At 30.3% G+C, this 15,759-nt stretch overlaps 1 protein-coding gene across 1 annotated transcript; it reads right to left on the bottom strand.

The window, feature by feature from the left end:
• Positions 1-2,978: 2,978 nt before the first annotated feature.
• On the bottom strand, positions 2,979-6,272 carry LOC114326449 (ubiquitin-like protein 4B). Its single transcript, XM_028274823.2, has one exon. The coding sequence runs from the start codon at positions 6,152-6,154 to the stop codon at positions 5,759-5,761; it is 396 nt and encodes a 131-aa protein (XP_028130624.1). The 5' UTR covers positions 6,155-6,272; the 3' UTR covers positions 2,979-5,758.
• Positions 6,273-15,759: the final 9,487 nt, after the last annotated feature.

Genomic DNA, 15,759 nt, shown 5'->3' with positions numbered 1-15,759 from the left:
GTAGATGAAAAAGATAATTAAAATAAAGAAAAGAAAGACAATAACACGACAATTACATTCGATTATATGGAGAAACGAGATTCCAAGCAAAACTAAACGCCAAATCTTAAAAAAAGAAATTTTGGTTGGGTGATATCGGTGATTAATAAAAGAATGAAAAATAGAATAAATGCAATGGAACCAGTCAAGAAGAGAAATGATAGAGGCATTCAATCAAATAGATCGCGCTGTACAAAATAGTGGCCATACAATTAATCAGGCCAAAATAAAATGTCATGCAACCAAAAACGCAGAAATACGGCAGCTACAAAATCTAACAATTAGAAAATAAAACATTGAGAAGAAAAAATACTATACATACTTAGGATTCCTAGTCACATCCAGATAACAATGTTACAGAGGAAGGCGAATATTCATTGCTCATATAAATGTTACCATAACTTAATTAGATAATTAAGGACAGATAAATGTAGCAAGAAAAACAAAATGCCAAATAGGTACATAAAAACCTTTAAAAAACCAGTACTCCTATATTGTTCAGAAACCCGGACACTCACTAAAAGTGAGGAAAGATTATTATCCACATTCGAAAGAAAAACCTTGTGACACCTTTACAAAGACAAACAAGAAAATATAATGTGGCAAAGAAGATACAACTTTGAACTATTACTAACCTTAAAAATAAAAAATTGCAAAAAAACACAAAACAGATCAGAAGTGAGAAGAATCATGAAATGATGCAGGCCAAGCACTCAGCAATATCATATTTTCAGTACTTGGGATGTGACAAGGATACACGAAGACATAGACAATAAAATACATAAATTCCAGGCACTATGTGGTAAAATAAATAAAGTACTACATGGCAAAACAAGAAAAGATACAAAAATTATACTGAAATCACAATAAAGATGCACTAGAAATAAACGAACTAAGACACGTTACATGTTACAAGGAGCATACCCAAATCATTATTTACAATGTACACTGACCGCCACGAAAAACGGGCACCCCAAAAATGCGTCATTTTTGATGTCTCGTATCTCCTAAACCGGTTGTCCGATTGAAGTAATTTTTTAATATGTTATAGCCTTATTCTTTAACAATATCGCTATAATAATATTGTTGCTAGACAGGTAAATTTTCATTGTATACCGGGTGTACCAATCAAACTGGGTTTTTCTCAATTTTCACAACACCCTGTGGAATATTCTAGAGTTTATAAAATATTGAAATTAAAACCGAACTATAGCCCCAGGTTTTCTTAACATTCTGTTATTTTATTCATTCGCTTAAGTTGGATAATAAAAAGTTAGGGACTTTAACAACTAGCCATTTTCTTTATCAATACAGGGTGTTTCTAAATAAGTGCGACAGACTTTAAGGGGTAATTCTGCATGAAAAAATATTGACCGTTTGCTTGATAAACCTATGTCCGCAAATGATTCGTTTCCGAGATACGGGATGTTGAATTTTTTCTTACAAACTGAAGATTTATTTATTGCTCCAAAAACCGGTTGAGATATGCAAATAAAATTTGGTAGGTTTTAAGAGGTAGTTACTGCGCATTTTTTGACATACAACTAAAAATTTTATATTCACCATTGGCGTGCATGCTGGTAATATGACCCGTATGCACGCCAATGGTGAATATAAAATTCTTAATTGTATGTCAAAAAATGCGGAATTACTACCTCATAAAACCTAGCAAATTTCATTTGCATATCTCAACCGGTTTTAGAGCAATACCTAAATAAATCGTCAGTTTGTAAGACAAAATTCAACATACCGTATATCTCGAAACGAAGCATTTGCGGACATAGGTTTATCAAGCAAATGATCATTGTTTTTTCATACAGAATTACCCCTTAAAGTTTGTCGCACTTATTTAGAAACACCCTGTATTGATAAAGAACATGGCTAGTTGTTAAAATCCCTTAACTTTTTTATTATCCAACATAAGCGAATGAATAAAAAAACAGAATGTTAAGAAAACCTGGGGCTATAGTTGGGTTTTAATTTCAATATTTTATAAAGGCTATAATATTCCACAGGGTGTTGTGAAAATTGAGAAAGAAACCCAGTTTGATTAGTACATCCGGTAGATATACAATGAAAATTTACCTGTCTAGCAACAATATTATTATAGCGATATTGTTAAAAAATAAGGCTATAACATATTAAAAAATCTACTTAAATCGGACAACAGGTTTAGGAGATACGAGACATCAAAATTTACCCATTTTTTGGGGTGCCCGTCTTTCGTGCCGGTAAGTGTATATACATTGTAAATCAATAATCATTTACAAAGTTTATACATTGTAAATCATGATTTGGGAGTGCTCCTCGGAACATTCAACATGTCTTGGTTTGTTTATTTCTAGTGCATCTTAAGTGTGATTTTAGTATTAATTAAAAAAAAACTATGGCTGTGTTTTTAATCGTATATGGTAGTGAATGTAGGACAAATGATAAAAAAAATACTAGAACAGAGGACAGGCAGCAGAGATGAGGAGATATTTAAGAGTTAAAGACTGCATAAGATGAGACCTAATAAAAAAAATGAGCATATATAATGAGCTAAATGCATTAAATATATGCTGTAAACGACAGGAAAGCTGATTATAAAGATAAATGGAGACAACATATATAGACAGAAAATGAAAGACTATCCAAAGAATACTTAACATTCAAATGGTACAAGGGATGTAGAAAGGCCTCAAAAGAGATGGTCATAATCCCTTGTGAAGATGAAAACGATGAAATTCCTTTAGTGAAGAAGATGGAACTGTGACAGATGTAGCAGAGTATAATGCTAAAGACTCGGCAGGGTCACTCTTCGAAAAATGCTTTGTTCTCTATGTTCAATTTCATCAAAAAATTTAGTCCTTCACACAGATGATAATTATCGCCCATAGATTTCGGTTGTAATATTTGAGGTTTTTACATATACGTAATATTAAATAAAACCCAATTCATTTTAACATAAAAATACATTTTATTCAAACATTACTCTTTGTCCCCAATAAATAAAATGAAAATCAGATTTACAATAAATTTTAGCAGGTTTAAGTTAAGTGATGACAGTTTTTGCTGCTCTGAATTTCAAACATAATTTGTTCAAACAATAAAATATTGATTTTTATACCTTTAGTAACGGATTTTCAATGGTAATCTATTATCGGGTGAAATACAATTGCTATCAAACATACAATTTACATAACTTGAATGATAAAGGGGCTCTTTTTGTCATGTCTTTGACAGACAATTGAGAAAATAATCAAAATTACAATTGTAAAATCCAAAAAATAGAGCAACTTTAACCTTCTGTATCTTAGGTGAAGTATAATATTTCACCCAATTTTTGCAAATTGTATCATAAATAATAATTGAAGGTAATATAACTAATGATATGGTTCAGTGGTTCTCAATCTTTTTGTGTCATGTACCACCAAATACTTTTTATTATTTTTGGTACCACCTAACTGAAATACATATCTAACTAGGTGATCTAATTAACTATAATAGTGGTGCTGATTTTGGCTGTTTTTGCGTTTTGTGTACCACCTCAAAAAATGAAATGTACCACCAGTGGTACATGTACCACAGATTGAGAACCGCTGATATGGTTGATATAAAAAACAAATATCAAAATACATTGCATTTGACAATATGTCAACCCTATTGCCGTCAGTAAAGTCATTCCAGTAGAATGCTTTAGAGATGAGAAAACTGTTTCTGAATCTGAATAATAGCGATGTATTGTACTACGTAATTGTTGTTAATCAGTATTACATAATTAGTATCATATTACCACTGTAAAAAAAATTATACCACAAATCAAAAATGTTTTATGCTACATTTCTCTTGTTGTAGTATTTTGTTTATAAATATAATTTTTGTACATAAAGACTGTAGTAACTCATTAAAAATTAAAAATCTTTGTAAAATTTAAATTCGTACACAATAATCCTAATAAGACAGTTTTTGTTGGGAGTGTCGAAATGATAATTTATTACCATCCCATTTTTAAGAAAACAATCAAAAACCTAAATCAGTACATAAGTAATCTAATATCAAACATAGCAAACCACAATAATATATTACCATTCCTTCCCTTTTTGCCAAACTGAATTAAATAACATCTCTTACCGTTAATTGAAATGTTTATTAACTAAAAAAATTTTATTCTTGTGTTTATTTCACCAATGAATTACATTATACATTATCTCTTTCCCCAGAAAACTGTAATCTGGCAACCTTCAAAATACTTCAATAAGTGGAGCGAAAAGATATGTCTTAATTAACCTTTAACTACCCGCGCATCAAGTTATAACATAACTACACATGTGGTGTACTTTATACGCCGCAAGAAAATACACTAAAAGAACAGCAGATTTCTCTTTTTTTTGGGAAAAATGCACTTAGTTGTTCGTTACAAACCTTATTCGGCATCAGCGAATACTTGGAGTTCCTTCTCAGCAAGCCAATTGGGATTTATAACTGGAATCTAATTCCATGATAAATAAAATTACTAATAAAAATTTTTTTGAAATGTGATTTTTTACATGAGAAAAAGTATTGTTTATAAAGAAAAATATATTTTGTGCCATAATGACTTAAAAACAATTAAAAGATGTTGTTCTGAAGCTATTTTCTTGTGGCATTTTTGCAATTAACTTGTTTTGATGGGAAATATTTTTTACTTAGAATTTAAAAAATTTAATATTTTTTGTATTTTGATAACGACACCCAATTTGGGCATCGAAACGTTAATAAAATCATTTTTTTGGTAAAACTGTGGCTTATTTCCCATCAAAACAAGTTAATTAAAAGATGTACTTATATTACTACGTATATTACTATAATCGTGGCGTATATTGTGCACCACTGGAAACAACAAATACTAAAATGTAAGATTATAACGAAACTAAAACCAATTGTAAAGCACATTCCAGTGATAGGTTAAATAGATAAACAAGGTCAAAAATTAAATTTTTAAATATATTTGCAGTAGAACTCTTATATTTGGCGTACAAAATACTCCAGCACGTGTAGTTAAAGGTTAAGAAAACAGAGCTCATGGTCGGTTACAAACAGTAGGTATTATTTGAACTTGTGATAAAAAATTGCGCTGGTTTCCTGTGAAAAACATATTTTTTTTATTATTCTTATTAATTAGCGTCTCTTTAGGAAAAAAAGGTTGTAAATCGAATTGTTATATAAGACAATTAAGTATATTAAAGTTTTGGAGAAAACTGTATTATTTTGTATCAAAATGTAGTTTTTAGTTGTTACTTACTTTTAACAAATATGTTATGTTATTCCAGGCAAGTTGTAACAGGTAAAATATTGACATAAAAATTAGATTTATACTAACTAAAATAAAAAATATATTAGGAAATAATTAAATCCAAATATTTTTTCATCCTCCTGTAAACTTTCAATATTTTGAGTTGCTACGGTTTAGAACAGGATGTGATGAAATTATATACAAATAATGAATAGATAGAATATTGTTGTAGTAAAATATGTATTTTATTCATGAATATGTCAAAATTTTGTTGTGTTTGATATTAGACACCTGACGATTCATTCTAATTAAAAAGATTTAGTTGGACAAATGTAATCTTTTGTTTTCAAAGTCACCATACCATTTTGTTCACTAGATTTAACACCTAAAAGTCAATATTGTTCTTTCTTCCACAGACAGGGTATATAAGAGATATAAATAAGATTACTCGTAATACAGTCAAGTCTATGTCTCCAAATTGTCCAATTCTGATTTCGCTATCCTTTCCAAGTCGTCTAAACTCAGACTCTCAACCTTGGAATGAAAATTTCTCATAAATTCATCTACAATAACTTTGCACTGTTCATCTGAATAGTATTTTTTTAAGAAGGTATGTAAAGTAGTGCTGAATGATTCTGGTTTCTTGATTGCAACATAAAGCTTGGTTCCCTCTTTTATTTTAGGATATTCACTTAAACATTTATCGTCTTGTAAGCATTTGCCATGCAAAATTATTGTTTGTTGAAACACTGGAATCTTTAGATCTTTCTCCACTGTTTTTTTCAGTTCCGCCACAGTACTGGTTTCACTAACATCCACTAAAGTACTTCCTCCATTTAAACATTTGATGGTAATCTTCATTTTTACCTTTGCTGATTATTTTTAACTATTTATAACTATTTTATTAAATAAAACGTGATTATTATAATTATTTTTTAGAAACTTCAAAGTTAAAATTTTATAATGGAATTGTCAATGTCATTTGTCATACGATTCTGTCAATGTCAAATCCGTAGAGTAGTCTATTAGCATAGACCTAGCCACCTTTACTTTACAAGCCATGAAGAGAAAAAGGCAACGTCGCAATTTATGACGTCCGTAGTCCGACTTTCGGACTACCGCTTTCGAAACTACGATTTTAAAGTACAAATTCTGGTAAAATTTATAGTATTTTTTGAGTCGAACAAGAAAATATTATTAATTAGAAGTTTGTACAAAATAATATTAAAAGTAATTCCTTGTAAGTAACGTTTATTATACAAAAAAAAAAAAACCAATAAGGATATAAACGGGATTCATTTTTTTCGAATCCTAAGAAAACTAATAAGTATTTTTTAAAAATTTTAACGCAGAATGAAAGATTACTTTAGGACCGAGGGCCGAAAGTCCCTGAAAACTTCTATGTTTATTTTAATAAGTTACAGGGGTGAAAAATTAAGAAAATTTAGTGTGATTTTTAGTTTCAAATATGTCATTACAAAAAACTTTTTATTCATTCTAAGGGACTTTCTGCCCTCGGTAATAAAGTAATCTTTCATTCTGCGTTTAAATTTTTCAAAAATACTTATTAGTTTTCTCAGGATTAGAAAAAAATGATTACATTTAAAATACAGGCGTCAAAATTTTGCATTTTGTTTCTTTCCACTTAAAGTTTGTCGCACTTATTTAGAAACACCCTGAATTGATAAAGAACAAATCTAGTTGTTAAACATAAGCGAATTAATCTAAAAAACAGAATGTTAAGAAAACCGGAGTCTATATAGTTGGGTTTTAATTTCAGTATTTTATAAATGTCCGGTACACCATAAAAATTTAATTGGTTAGCAACAATATTACTACAGCTGTATTGTAAAAGAATTAGGCTATAACATATTAAAAAAATCACTTAAATCTGTCAACAGGTTTAGGAAATATAAGGCATTAAAAATGACAAAATTTTTAAGTGGACGGATTTCTATATGCACGCAAGTTTATATAAAAATATATTATATTGAACTAAAATCATCTTAATAACATACCTTTTAATGTTCTTTATAATTTGGAGCACGAAATATTGTAAAATATTTCAGTTTCTCTGTAAATACAGTGAAAATTATTTAAAAACAAATGAGAACTGTCAGAATTAATCGGTCTACCAATAGATGTTGCCAAATTTCAATTCATGGCTTGTTAAGTAAAGGTGGCTATGGCATAGACATATGAGTTTTTTCACGTTGAATGAGTTTTTTCGATTGCTATAACGATACATTTTTGGCAAAGTAACGTAAGTGACATTTTTGGCAAAAATCATGTTTTTCCATTAAACTAACACTATTATTGTTTATAAAGTACTGCCAAAGTGTAGTAAGCCTAGAATTACTTTAAACATAATATATGTATAGGCTTACTACACTTTGGAAGTGCCTTATGAACAATAATAGCGTTATTTTAATGGAAAAACATGATTTTAAAAACGCTGTGCCTAGGTACACGCTAACGTGTACGCAAATAAAAAAAGTTAGGTACACGCTTAAACGTCATCAAGTCAGTGACGTCACTATTTAGCGTTCACTCTGACTGGGCTTTTTGGTACACGCTAATTTGAGCCGCGTGTATGCTGTGGTAAGTATCTGTAAGTATCGTGAGTGTGAGTGTCAGAGTGTGGTTAGAATGTTAGAATTTGTCTAATCGCTTTGTGTTTACACTTTAATATTGATTAGTAAAGAGGTTTCTTATTTTTTATTTGTTTAGTGTTTTTTTTAATTAACTATGGAGTGTGGACAATTATTTAGTTCTTTTATGCCCGGTTGCACCAACAGATCTTAAGTCGAGAATATAATAAGAATAATATAATTATAATATATTACAATAAGAATACCATAATATAATAATAGATATAATTGATAATAAGGTAAGAATCTAAAATTATGGTGCAACGTAAGTGATACTCAAGGAGGCCCTATCTATAAGTAGAGCTTAGCTAAGCTGGAGCTTAAGATCTGTTGGTGCAACCAGGCATTAATAAGTTTACAACATTCTAAACTAAAACAGTATGAAAAAGATAAGAGACAAAAATTCGTGATTAAGGGTAATAGCAGAAATATTAAGATAAAAAATATACAGGGCGATTGATTAGTGTGATAAAGCTCAGTAGATCTGCTATAGTAATAGATAGCAATAAAAGTTAGTAAAAAAATTGTAGCAAACTTTGAGTTTCATATTACAAAATTAGTTAGAATGTTACAGGGCGTTCGATAACATATTGGCAGACCAAACTTATGTTTTTTAAATGGAACACCCATATTTTATTTTATGTTCGAAATCTTCTTAACTTCCCCATCACAAAAATATAAAGGTTTATTATGTTCTACAGGGTATTTGCAAAGTTATAACCAATTTTCTATGAAAATCGTAATAAGTTCAACTCCCTGTATAAATAAAAAAAACACCACAGCATTGGTTTATAAACTGGTATAATTATCTTACGTATAAAAATATTTTAACAGTGTTTTGTACATGTCATGTCAATTAAATATTTATTTGGTTCTAGTTTCCTTTATGGGTAGACGGATTACGGATATGAAAATTACAATTAAGTTTGAAACATCTGAATAGTTCTGCTTCTCTTCCCCTTCCCATAATAACAAATATTTTTCTATCAAACAAACACTAAACACAGTTGAGTCCGCGAGTCTTTACCCGTGCGTCATTAATACCCTGGCGAGATAAAACACATAGGTACTTTTTATTTAGCATCAGCATTCTCTTCCACGCATGAAATTAATGGCAAACCAGCTGCCGACTGTTATTAAGTAAAAACACATGTTATTTTTATGAACGATTTAGACTCAGTGCATTGAAAAGAGATAGGTACAAAGAAAGACGATTGTGGGATGTCTTCACATATTTTAAGTACAATTTCTGACGTTTTGGTTTGTTTACTTTTGTGGCTGTCAGTTTGTTGAATTTTTTGCTGTTATTCTGTCGAATTTTTGCATTTTGAAGTTTTTTATAGTATACGCTGTGAGCTCGTACGTAGAGGGGATATTTACAAATTCGCGAACGCCAGTAGTGACAAGTTTGTAAACGTTTACTGGAAATTTGACATAAATGTCAAAGTGATTAATTTAAAATTAAAATTAAAAACATTAATTATAAACAGTATTAGTTGGTCAAAGCTGTGGTATATATTTTTACCCTAAATATACTTACGTTTTAAATACTGAATTTAAGTTTTTTTAATGTTCCGTAATATCTAATTATAAATAATCTAATATAATCTTAGCGCCATCTACACGATTATTGTCAAAGTATCCGAAGTAAGAAATTGATATTTTATCAATAGAACGTCAAAATGATTAGAAAAATCTTAAAAAAATCGATTACAATTTAATTACTTTTTTGCGTTGTAAATATTAAGCGATAACAATTAAATAATAAATGTAAAAATTACCGGTAAAAGTTGAATTAGTAACCGCTAGGAGCGACACCAGCGAAGCTCAGAGCGTATACAAACAGTTGTTTTCACAACAAATTTTATATTGGAGTTAGAAATTGTTTGATAAGTTTGTTATTTTACGATAAATTTTGACAACGTACAAAGCTAACCTCATTGTTGACACAGTTGAATGCTTGTGTTTAAGGTTCCGCCAAAGTGAATAAAATAACAAAAAGAAAATATGTTATTGAATGTTTTTATAAATTGTTTATTTATTTATTAATCAATGATAATAAAATAATTTATTAAGCTACTTCAAATGTAGCTGTAATTATGCACCAAAATTTTAAAGCACAACTTAAATTTGACATTATATTTATTTGATAACGTCAAATTTTATACCCTCACCCGTGATCGGAATAATATCCACTTGCCGTTGCGTTTAGTAAATTTCCGACTTATTTCGTATGCTTTAAATGATGACGCACGGGTAAAGACTCGCGGACTCAACTGTATAAAAATAGCGTGTACCAAAATATACAGTACACACATAGAGGTATATATTAACATAGAGGGAGCCTACTTTCCGCGCTTCCTGACGACAAGATCTCATGGACTGGTTTGCTGCATCTCTTTCTAACACATTGTATCAAAAATCTATGATAACATTCAGTGTGAATATAGGCACGGAAGAGGAGGACAACTGTAGCAGCTTTACTATGCGTAAGAGTGAAACAGCACTAATCCAAATAAAAAAGATGGTGTCGTCACTTCGCTCTGAATGACACTCTCTCTATGCTAATATATAACTCTATGAGTACACATCGCACGCTAAATAATGACGTCACTGGCTTGATGAAGTTTAATTCGGGTGCACCTAACTTTTTTATTTGCGTACACGTTAGCGTGTACCTAGACACAGCGTTTTAAAAAATGTCACTTACGTTACTTTGCCAAAAATGTATCGATAAGTTCAACCACAAACCATACATACTCATAGACGTTTCACGACCATGTTAATCTTTCGGATCGAATTATCGCCATCTCTTGATTGGAATGGGAACTAAATTGACAAGTTTTAGTTACGTGGGAATTTCAAATTATAAATTTTGCGGGATTTTTGATGAAATTTCGCAGGAAATTAAAACAACAGAAAGACAATTCAATGTTTTATTCAATATTTTACTGAAAACTTCAAATATTCCAATTTGTTTTCAAAATTCTAAACAATACTGCCATGTGTCACGTGAAAGCACTGATATGTAATATTGAGTTGAATGAAAATTTTTGAAAGAATCTTGTAGGATGATTGTTTAGATAAATATTACCTTATAATCTTTTACAAATTTCCAAAAATATATTGGCTCCGTGCGTCTCCCCTCTACGTACAGTCACGTGATACGTTGTCAGATTTTGTAAGGACGTTTTAACATTGAGTCTTATGGGATTATTTTGTTAAACTTGAATATTTTATTTTGTAGTGATAATAACCGAATACAATTGTTAGAATTCATTAGTTATTAATTTACACTGTAATTTATAGTGCAACAAAATATTTTCTTTTTCGTTAATAAATATTTATTGACATAAACTGCGATAGTGAGGTTATGCATACAAAATCAAACTGATAATCAATATTGGAAAGTGAAGAATTTATAGTGCGTTTTTATTTGCTGTTTATATTAATACATAATATCACTAGAGTGACACAACATTTTTTTAAATGTCTCATTTAAACATACACAAAGCGTCCTTATAAAATTTCAAAAAACCGCCACCATGAGCAGGTCGGTCGATTTTGCTTTGACACTTTGTTAACGCTCGGAGCGAATAGGCCCGAAATGTTGATGACACACTTGTCTATTGGAATAAACTGTTTCAGGATCTATTATATTGTTTTTTTTTAATGTGGAGAAACACAACACGGGATGATCAATGTAAACTAAAAATTCTACTCATAAAAACGGAGAGGAGGTTAATTCATTAAAATTGTGATTAAATCTAATTAAAAACGTAACACCACTATAATAAAATAATTAAGCCACAAACTGTAAAATAAAAAGTAAATAACAAATTAATTTAATTGTCAACTGTCAGTTGTTAAATATGACAAGCGAATTGACTGACAGCGACATCTCTGGATTGGAATGGTAACTAATTTGCTGTCTTGACCTTGACAATTTACGTGAAACGTCTATGAGTATGTATGGTTTGTGGTCTTGACCTTGACAATTTACGTGAAACGTCTATGAGTATGTATGGTTTGTGAGTTCAACTAAAAAGATGCTATGTAATAATATTACTAGATAATCTGTAATTATTGTATTGGCGACTTTATTATTTACACAAATCTTATTTTTATATAGATAATAAATAAAGTATATAGTAAAATCTTAAAACAGCAGACTTTTACTTACTTTGCACTTTATTTTACAAATTTCATTTTCATATAGATTATAATAAACAAAAAATATATAGTAAAATCTTAAAGCAGCAGAATTTTACTTATTTTACACTTTTTAACTTTATTATTGATACTAAAATCTTTCGTATTTCGAGATAATTAGAGAACATTAAAAATTTTTAATAAAAACATATCACATGCTCTTTGCCGATTGCATGATTTGAGTTTCCACTAGACTTGTGTTATGGACGGATTTTACGGGCTGTGATTGGTCGTATTCAAATCAATGACATATTTGACAGTGTTCTCAGACCTCCTGAAATTTCAGGAGACCTACTGATGGCGACCCTCGCCTACTGATCTACTGATGGCGTCCTTAAACCTCCTGATGAAGTGATAAAATTCTGAAAATCATCTGGTTTTGTTCTAACTCGATACAAAACCGTTCTTGAATGATTACGAGGATGCGCAGTAACGAAAAATGTGTTACTGCGCAGCATTATTCGTCATTGCGCATGCGCGTAACGATTCAAGAACGGTTTTGTATGGAGTTTGAATTTTTCAGAATTTTATCCTATTTCATTTTTTTTTTATTTTTATGCTTTAGCCGCCATCTAGCGTTGCCACAGCCGTCCCTTACAGATTTTATAGAGTTGCATGCCTACCTATAAACGTAAAAATACTCCACCAACTGATTCTACTGATTTTTCGTGGCGACATCTAGTTGCCTATCTATAAACGTAAAGACAAACTACAGAATTCTACCAATTTTTGAGGCGAGCGAGTCTCCTGAAATCTCCTGATCGTTCGTGGCGACACCTCCTGATCCTCAAAAAAGTCATCTGGGAACACTGATATTTGATGACATTTAAAAGAAATACGTAACCCTGTTTTCTCGTTTGTTTTTGTTTATGCAGTGTGTTTATGTTATACAAAAGAAAAATATTGATATTTTAGTTATTAATCTTGGATTTTGAGACTATTTTATACGTTTATACTTGTTTATTGTATTCACTTTTAAACAGCCATATTATTTCCAGCAAAAGTTATGGAACGTTTACAGATACATAGTAATATTTATAAAAAAAACAAATTACTTTCTGCTTGCTTCCTATATTTTTAAAGCTTTCTCCCAGACTCATGTGAGTATAAGGTGGTTAATTTTTCCGAAATAAATGGAAAGGATGGCGCATTTAATGCAGTGATTTGAGCCAATATAACAACACAAGATGCTCAAAATTGTCAAAAAGAATATGAAAATGTTAATAAAGTAAATTTTAGAGTTCTAAGAACTTATCCAAATGATTCTATGAAGCTTGTTTTCAAGGTAAATATTGATGTTAATATATTCACTTTCTAACTTTATGGGTTTTATATTTTGTAGGGATGAATAATTAACATTGGAGAGAATTTTTAAGTATTTTGCTAAGCAACAAATTTTGTGTTCATTTTGATTTAAAGTTCAAAACATATATTCATATATTGTAAGATATTAAATAGACTTTTTTTATTACAGAAAGACTATCGATGCCATCGCAATACTCAGGCTAATTTGCCTTCATCAAAGACAAAAAATCTGTCATCTAAACATGTTAACTGTCAGGCATTCTTAAGAATTACAGTGAAACAATCAAGTATGAAAAGGTAAAGTTTATTTGCTAATCTGAGACACAACTACTGTCTAGCGACGTTGGTAATTTTTTTTGAAAAGTTAGGTTGCTAGACGTAACTGGAAAAGACTACACAACCAAACATAACTACTCATAGCCAATATTATTATTAACAGTAAATAGGCATAAATAACATAACATACACCATACACCAATCAATAATTATTTATTTACACCTTTATAATGTATTGATAACAGATGAGAAAAGTATTTATTGTACAAAATAAAAATATTTTATAGAAATAAATTCCACAAAATTTTATGAGTTTAGTATACACTCCCATTATTTCCAACAATTATTTTTTTTTAGTGAAAGATTAAGTTGATTTAAGCAGTTAATATCTATTGTTGGGTAGGAATTTTTGTGTTGTAAAGACAACACTTATATATTACGATTATAGATATTAAAGCTGCTTTTGATTGTATAAATAGAGAAATAATATGGTCAGTAATAGAAGACCTGGAAAGCCCACAAAAGATAATAAGCCTGGCAAAAAGTACATATAAAAGTATATAGAAATGTACTGGCTAAAGTACAAATAAACGGAAACTGATCGCCAATAATAAACCTAAGAAGAGGAATAAAACAAGGGGACAGTTTCATTCATATTAGTAATGGATCGAGTAATGAAGAGTGCTAAAAGAAGGTCAAGGCAAACAGTCAACAATAGGGTATAGGAATTTAGTACCAGTGAAAATGGAAGGATTACTATATGCAGATGACCTAGAAATAATAGCAAACGATAAAGAAAAAATGCAAAAATTAATGAATATATGGGTGGAAGAAATAGAAAATTTGAAAATGGAGGTAAATGTAAAGAAAACGAAGACCATGATAGTAACCCAAAAGAAAAGGGAAGAAATAAACCAAACGTTATTTAGTCGCAAAAATGAAATAATGGAAACAATCTCGACGTTTGAATACCTGGGAGTAATAATATCAGAGGATGGAAAGGTAGACAAAGAAATCTCATACAGGGCGAAAAAAGCAAATAAGATCTACTATGCACTAAATAAAACAATATTTGGAAAGGAAGAAATAGAGAAAGAAATAAAACTAAAGGTATACAATGCAATATACGTATCAACTTTAAAATTATGCAAGTGAAACATGGGTAAACAATGCAAAAATAGACAGTACAATAAGCGCAGCGGAGATGAAGCAGTTGAGAAAAATAGCAGGAAAAACAAAATTGGACAGAATAAGAAATGAGGATATTAGACAAAGACTAAAACAGCAATCGATAATAATGAAGATCCAAAAAAGAAATTAAATTGGTATGGACACATTAACCGAATGAACCAGGGAAGACTACCAAAGCAGGTGATGGAATCAAAAAGTTATGGTAAAAGAAGGAAAGGGAGGCCAAGAAAAAGGTGGATCGATCAGATTATAGAAATTGGGCAGGAAAAACACATAAACAAATGAAAGAGTTAGAAAAGGACCGCAAGAAATGGAAGAGATGGATAGAGGATGAAAAGACCTCTGACACCCCTGAGGGGCATAAGGAGTTTCGAGAAAGAAGAATTTTTATTAAGAATTTGTCACTCAGATAGGTTCTTCTAAACTGTGGTGGTAATTCAATGGCTTCTCCAAATAACGCTTCAACAGGAGTGGATCTCATGGCACCTAGACAAACAATCAATTGAATTCAGCAATTGATCGTTACATTTATTTTCTTTAATAAATTGGTGCTAGCAGATGTATAAAGATGGTGGCATAGTCTATGATCGACCTTATGTATGATCTAAAGAACAGCTCACTAATAAACAATTCAAAAAACGTTCTATTTGTTTTTTTACTCTATACCTACCATTAATTCCATCATAAAAGTTAGTATGACTATTTTATGGCAATTCATTTAATTAAATTAAATATGTATTGCAGTTTAGGCAGGGGAATGGCCACTCTCGTATTAAAATTTCCTTCTGAAGTTCTTACAACCCTTAAACTTTTATAAGTTAATACTTTGTT

This window comes from Diabrotica virgifera, chromosome 7, assembly GCF_917563875.1.
Source record: "Diabrotica virgifera virgifera chromosome 7, PGI_DIABVI_V3a".
Classification (NCBI taxonomy): Eukaryota; Metazoa; Arthropoda; class Insecta; order Coleoptera; family Chrysomelidae; genus Diabrotica; species Diabrotica virgifera.
The sequence above is the reverse complement of the archived record's forward strand: the minus strand, read 5'-3'. Positions and strand labels throughout refer to the sequence as shown.

Excerpts from the sequence above, each read along its gene's own strand:
- LOC114326449 (XM_028274823.2), bottom strand. The coding sequence starts at position 6,154 with ATGAAGATTACCATCAAATGTTTAAATGGAGGAAGTACTTTAGTGGAT.